The sequence below is a fragment of the Cryptomeria japonica genome, chromosome 11, assembly GCF_030272615.1.
Source record: "Cryptomeria japonica chromosome 11, Sugi_1.0, whole genome shotgun sequence".
NCBI lineage: Eukaryota > Viridiplantae > Streptophyta > Pinopsida > Cupressales > Cupressaceae > Cryptomeria > Cryptomeria japonica.
Window position 1 is genome coordinate 542,620,615 of NC_081415.1, and position 6,999 is coordinate 542,627,613.

Below are 6,999 nucleotides of genomic sequence, written 5' to 3' on the forward strand. Positions count from 1 at the left end.
CAGCTTTATACTTGACTTTAAACACCCATTCGCAACCAATGGGCTTCTTCCATGGAGGAAAATCGGACAATACCCAAGTGTTGTTTTTCAGAAGACTATGGTGCTCAACTGCCATAGCCTTTTCCCATTCAGGTACACCTTTAGCCTCTGTATATGTTTGAGGCTCATAAATACTATGAATGTTGGCCATAAGAGCAAAATTAATTGTGTTGCTTGTTCTTACCTCTAACTGATCTACCCTCAATTAGCTCATCATCTTGAAGATCACCAATGGTCTTGGTCCACCACTTAGGCCGGAGAGTAGAAGTACCAACATCTGCTACAGGATGAAGATTACTTGGAATATCTGGAGCAGGCTCCTCTGTATGTGGATCTAGAAGATCCCGTGGAAAGTCAGGGGGTGCAATGTCATGCCTGGGAGACCCTACAACTTTAGAGTCAATTGAATCCCTCCCATCAAGTGGAGCTAAGGGAAGATGAACACCCATACTTGCAATCTTTGGAGGCTGATCCTTAGTGCTCAAATTAGGTGAGGAAGGCTGAAAAGGCCCTCTTTCTTCATCAAATAATACATCTCAATTGAATATGAGGTGATTAGTGTCACTGTAGTCGGTGAACACAATTTCTGACTCTTTGAATCTAGTTTGGTGCACTTGGCATCTGGAATCCAAACATAAGCTGTAGAGCCAAAAACTTTCAAATGACTGATTTTGGGCTTCCTACCAGACCAAGCTTCCTCTGGAGTCATCTTCATAACAACCTTTGTGGGAGACCGGTTTGGAAGGTAGACTACAGTGAAGACCGCTTTCGCCCAAAAGTGTTTTTGGAACATTTCTATGCTCCAACATAGACCGAGCCATCTCAGTGATTGTACAGCTCCTGCGCTCAACAACACCATTTTGCTGTGGGGTGTAAGGTGTGGAAGCTGATGCTTAATGCCATGTGATGCACAAAATCTGGTGAACTTTGTAGAACAAAATTCCCCTCCATTGTCGAACCGAAGAGTGACTATTAGACAACTAGACTGTTTTTCCATTAAGGCCTTAAACGTCTGAAACATGGTGAACACCTCTGATTTCTGCTTAAGAAAATAAACCCACATGCGTTTGTTGAAATCATCAACAAATAATAGAAAATACTTGCATCTAGTGACTGATGGAGTGTTCATGGGACCACAGATGTCCGCATGAACGAGCTCAACCTAGTTAAAGCATGAGACATTCAAAAATCAGAATAGAAGCAGCAGCTGGAAAAATTGAAACCCTGGAGAAGAATTCTGGCACGAATTCCAAGGCATGAATTTCAAGGTTTGGAAGAAACCCAGAAATTAAAATTTTCTTGCAAACTTAAAATAGCATAAACAACACCCAGAAGACACCAAAATTCTCGACATCCACAGAGTTAGCAGAAATCGCAGATTGTTTTTAAAGTCCAAGGAAAATTCGCTGGCACGAAATTTGAGGCACGGAAAACGATGCACCGAGAAAAATCTGACGATGGCCCAGTTGAGGTCTCAAAAAACCCACCAAGAATCTGCAACCAGAGTAAAATTTCAACTTGAATTGAAGGGTCAAAACCCTAGTCAAAAATTGCAGAAATTGTAGGAAAATTTTCAATCTGCAAAAAAAAACTCCAGGTTGCAGGCCCGAAAATGTTCACAACCCTAAAAATAACATGAATTGCTGCCCAACACAAAGAAATTCGCCCACTAACCAGAAACCCTCAAAACCCTCAAAAAGCTTTAAAAAAACCAAAATTGTTTTTTTATAAAAAAAACAACAAAAAAAAATCTGGAAAATATTCCAGAAAGAAGGCCATGAATTTTTATTAAAAAATTTGCCAAACTTTAAAGAATCCCATCGACTTGCTCTGATACCATGAAAAATAAATTGAATGAATGATCCAATAATCGGATAATTACATTGAACGATATACACACGTATATATAGAGGTTACAAGATGATATTCTATGATTAGAACATAACATTAAAGTAAAAGACTAAAGAGCTAAACGCTAAATTAAGCGTGAAAGCTAAACTAAGCTTAAAAGTTAATTACATAAAAAAAGTAAATGACCATTAACCAAGGAACTAAAAATAGGTGACTAACATAGAATTAAATATTCTAATAAAAAATGCAACCCGTCATTCGACAATAATCATCAATAAATAACATGAAATACCTCTTACCTTGCAAGCTCTTTGTTCTAGTCGGACCACATAGATTTGTGTGTACCAAATCCAGTAATCTGATGGACAAATACTCTTTTCCTTGAATGTGCTCTTTGTTTTCTTTCCTACTTGACATTGCTCGCAAATGTTGTTATCCGGTTTGGTCAATCTCTGTAAATCTCTCACTGCACTCCTTGAACTAATTTGTACAAGGTTATCAAAGTTGATATGACACATCCTCGAATGCCATAGCTAGTTGTCATCAAGTTGAGATAACAAACAGTGCCTTGTAGCTCCTAGCTGATACATATTTCCATTTGTCCTTCTTCCAGCCGCAATAACCGTTTCAAACTCCTTCCGGATCTCACGTCCATTATCCTGAAAAACAACATGATATCCATTTTTCGCACATCTGTCCAACACTCAAAAGATTATGATGTAGACCCTTCACATAGTAGACATTGTTAGTGTTATGCTTTCCATCAAAAGTAATTGAACCAATCCCAACAGTTTGAGTGGTCTGATTATATCTGAACCTAATAAAACCTCCATATTTTTCAAGTTTTATGAACTTACTCTTATCGCTAGTCAAATGATTTGAGCATCCACTATCAATCAACCATTCATTCTTATCTCTTCTAGCATGAAATGCAGTAGCAATAGTCTTAGAAATATCAAACCTAGTTGCATCCTTTTCTACTAGAAACAAACAATCATCTTCTTCATAATTTGATTCATCATTTGAAATGCCAACACCATCCTTAACATAATAGGTTTTCTTATTGAACTTTCCTTTGTTTTGTTCTTTTTTTTGGACATCTAGTAGCTATATGACCAATCTTTTCACATCTAAAACATTTAAAGGGTAACATACCTTTGTACTTGCCGATGCCTTTCTTTAATTTCCTCACAAATTTGCTTCCATCGCATCTGGGCCGTTGTCATCATTCGGACCATCTTCAAATGCTTTGAATGTTGTCTCTGATTTGTCTTTGTCCTTTCCAAACTTTCTTACTTCAAATGCAGTCAAGGTACCAAATAGCTGCTCTCTAGTGAACTTCGGATAATAGGTTTCTTCAATAGCTGAGATCTTATCATTGTAACTCACCGGTAGAGTCATCAAGATTTTCTCAATTACATCTTCATCATTCAAAGTACCTTCGAGTTCTTCGATTTCATTCACTGCACTGTCAACCTTCTCAAAATAGCTTACTATATCTTCTCTTTCTTCCATCTTCAAGTTTTCATACCTTAGCTTAGCTGTTAGCCTCTTTGTCAACTTAACTCTCTCATATCCTTCATAGATATCTTTTAGCTTCTGCCAAACCTCATAAGCAATATTTAAGGAAATAACTTTTGTCAATTCAGTTTTAGATAATGCATTGAAGATAGCGGACCTGGCCTTTTCATTTTCTTCATAGGCTAGAATCTCATCCAGACATGGTGCCCAATGCCATGGTCCTGCAAATCAGGGCTCCAGGATTAAGGGGAGAAAGTGCAGACAGAGAAAAATTGTGTTTGATAGTTGGTGTGAGTAGAATCAGTGCTTCAGTCAGGCCTTAGAGGACAAATACCAAAGTGAGGCCTAAGTGAGGACGAAATTGTAGGCATATACAATCTAGGACACTACAGACGCATGTTAACACCTTAAGGGAGGGTATACAAGGCCTCCTTTTTGCTTCTGGTAATTCATTGGTATACCACCAAAATGGCAATTTTGTGCTACATAGCATCCTATAAGGTGTGGCTATCAATATTTAGGCTTTTGTTCTTGGCCATCTAGTATAGTGTGTCATTGAACACAAAATTAAATCAAGTTATTTGTCATGTCCCTTTTTCAGAAATTTTCAGAAATAAAATAACTAGGAGACTCAAAGCCTTGTGCTTTATTTCTTGTAGGCAGAGGGATAAACTTATGGAAATATTTTAAATTATCATGTTTTAAGTCAGTCGTAATAATATTATTTGAAAGCATTGTAAAAGGACGACTTAAATACTATTATTAGTTAGATACAGTAGGCCAGATAAATAGATTAAAATGTTTTAGGAATCATAGGATGAAAACCCTAGTGATTTCAGAGGGTGATCTCATAAAGTGTTCGCATTTGAGCTTCATTCGATGCGAGCTCTAGCTGCATCAATTTTAATTTGATTTGCTATTGTTGTTGGTACGAGTTGCTGTTGTAGTTATTGCTATTGCATATCTATTTGAATGTAATATAACCATAATTTTAATAAGAAAGAGATCAGAATTTACACCTGTTATTTTCTGCTCATTATAATAAGAAGATTGGGAGTTATTTTTGTCATTTGCTGTTTGAAATGTAATGATATTGCTGATGCATAAATGGTAATTTTAATCTGAGTTGTCTAAGATTTGAGTGAATGTTAAGGCTGATAGTGTTTTTATTCAAATAATAAGTGTTTGAGGAAGGTTAAGAATCGCATTTGCATTATTGTTTTGGCCAGGGACTTACACTACATGAAATGGGTTTGAGTGTATATTTGCTTGCTTCACTGTATGCTCAAAGATGGTTTTCCAGCAGTTTCTGAATTATATCTTCCGAGATTTGTGATGTAAATTGCTTTCAATATTTGGACTGCACTAGATTTTCACTTTTGTGTCACAGTGTTTATAGGTTCTCAAGCCTCTTTTGTGTTTAATACATACAGGGGGACTTCTTGTTGTGAAATAGCCCCCAATAAGGTTTATCGTTATAATTTGAGTAAAGACGCTTGTGTTATTTCTATTGGGCCCTTTTCTACTTTTGCATTCAAAATGGAATTCAGTATTATAACTCTTCAAAGTGCATATGCACCAATGGAGTTTAGCAGAAAGATTTAACCTTTTTATATTCCTCCACTGATGGAAAAGGTACCATGATCAAATATTTTGTGCAGAATTCAAAAATGTGTTTACTGTAGAGATTTGTTCTGTGCTTTCGATAAAATGCTAATTAATTGCAATTAGCTGGTTCCAAGGAATGATGATATCAGATTTTTGGGCATGCAACCTTTTATCTTTGCAAGAAAGAAGAGGCTATTAGTGGAGGAAGGGCCTATTTATGCCTACATTAAGCATGTTAGGTTGTGATGTTTTTCGTGATTTTTGTATGTCAACCGTTGATTTCTGTTGGGTTTGGATAGAATTTCACTGCCATAACATGGGCTTTTAGGGTTATCTGTAGAGCTTATGTGTCAGTGAGCTTCTGACGGTTATCTTGGTGCAAGTTGAATTTAATAATCATGCTACAGCTGCTTAAATGAACTGATATGCATAACCTGCTATGTCCACTCCTCCAAGTTCCAACGTGGGTGGATTAGTGACAGCAATACTGACAGGAATCTTTTCTCTGCACTCTCTTATTCTAGTTTCCATGTCTCTCTGTTTTTGATAATTTGATCTCATTTTGATGTTTCATATGTTCATAGTTTCCATGTCTCTTTGTTTCTGATAATTAGATCTCTTTTTGATATTTCGTATCTTCATTCTTTGCCCCTTACAGGTTTGAAGAGCAAACATGCTTTCATTTCTCTTCAGCATCCGTTCTGCTGATTTATGAGGGTGATTCAACAAGCATTACTGAAGATGCTCATAGATCTGGTGTATCTGTTAAGCTGATTGACTTTGCTCATGTCATAGATGGTCAAAATATTATTGATCATAATTTTTTGGGAGGCTTGTGCTCATTGATCAAGGTTATTTCCCAAATAATGGCTGACCTTGGCATGAAGCTACCCAAAGAGTCTCTCTTGACTACCTAAGTCATGTTTGCATGGAACAAAAAGCTAATTAATCGAAGGCTACTCATTACTTTCTCGAAGCGGAGGATGGGAATACCTTCACCTTTTAAAAGAATTGCCTAAAACATATTGTATGGGATGATGTGCATTCGCTCCAAACTAACTAGAATTAATCTGCACCATACAAGTTTGGAATTATTTGCCACCTTTATAAAAGTTTCACTTTGTTGATTTGCGGAGACTAATTGTAATTCTAGTTTTCAATGAAGGCCATCACATTTGCTACTGTAAATGCTTAGGAAATGGGTTCTTTGTATTCGTTATTCATTTTTTCATGGTAGGTATTATAATAATTTATATTTGTAAAGGATTTTAATTACTTATTATTTATAGTACTTTCCAACCAATCAAAATTATTTTATATGTGCTACTCTGAATGCTTAGGAAATGGGTTCTTTGTGTTTATTTCTACTCATTCTTTATTCCTTTTTTCATGGTGGATATTATAGTAATTTATTACTTATTATTTATAGTACTTTCCAGCCATTCAAAATTAATAATTTTTTAATCAATGTAAATATTTTGTATTCTTAAATGTAAATATGTAAGTTCACTAATCAAATATAATAAATAAATATATTGTGTATTGTGTTATTAATTAAATTTGTTATGAAAAGTTCTCATGCTTGAAAAATTTATATCTTAAATTTTCAAGACAAACAACCCTTTTACAAATGTTTAAGTGAGGAAGCACCATAATTGATTAAGAGTGGTTGACAATATTAGGGGTAAACGTTTAAAATAAACTATTTCTCCACACTTCAAATAGAAAATATGCTTGCACTTAAAAACTACTCTTACCCTTTAGTGCCACACTAATATAGTAATATTAAAAACTATTTTTCATTTACATTGAACTCCCAATTTAGAAGTCAAATATCTCATATATTTATTTGTAATCATTTGATTTTTGGAGGTGCAATGTATACTAATTGTTTGGATAATCTAATCAACATACTAGATGTGCTTTCTACCATAAATAATACTTAATTAAAATTTATATATTATAAACTTTAATGGATTA

General features: G+C 35.2%; 1 protein-coding gene across 2 annotated transcripts in view; it reads left to right on the forward strand.

The window, feature by feature from the left end:
• LOC131041704 (inositol polyphosphate multikinase alpha) overlaps positions 1 to 6,207 on the forward strand; it is a 71,614-nt gene extending 65,407 nt beyond the window's left edge. For both annotated transcript variants that reach the window (XM_057974884.2, XM_057974883.2), the window contains one exon: positions 5,678 to 6,207. In XM_057974884.2, the coding sequence (XP_057830867.1) occupies positions 5,678 to 5,936 (259 nt within the window). In that variant the 3' untranslated portion in view covers positions 5,937 to 6,207. The remainder of the gene's footprint in view (positions 1 to 5,677) is intronic.
• Positions 6,208 to 6,999: the final 792 nt, after the last annotated feature.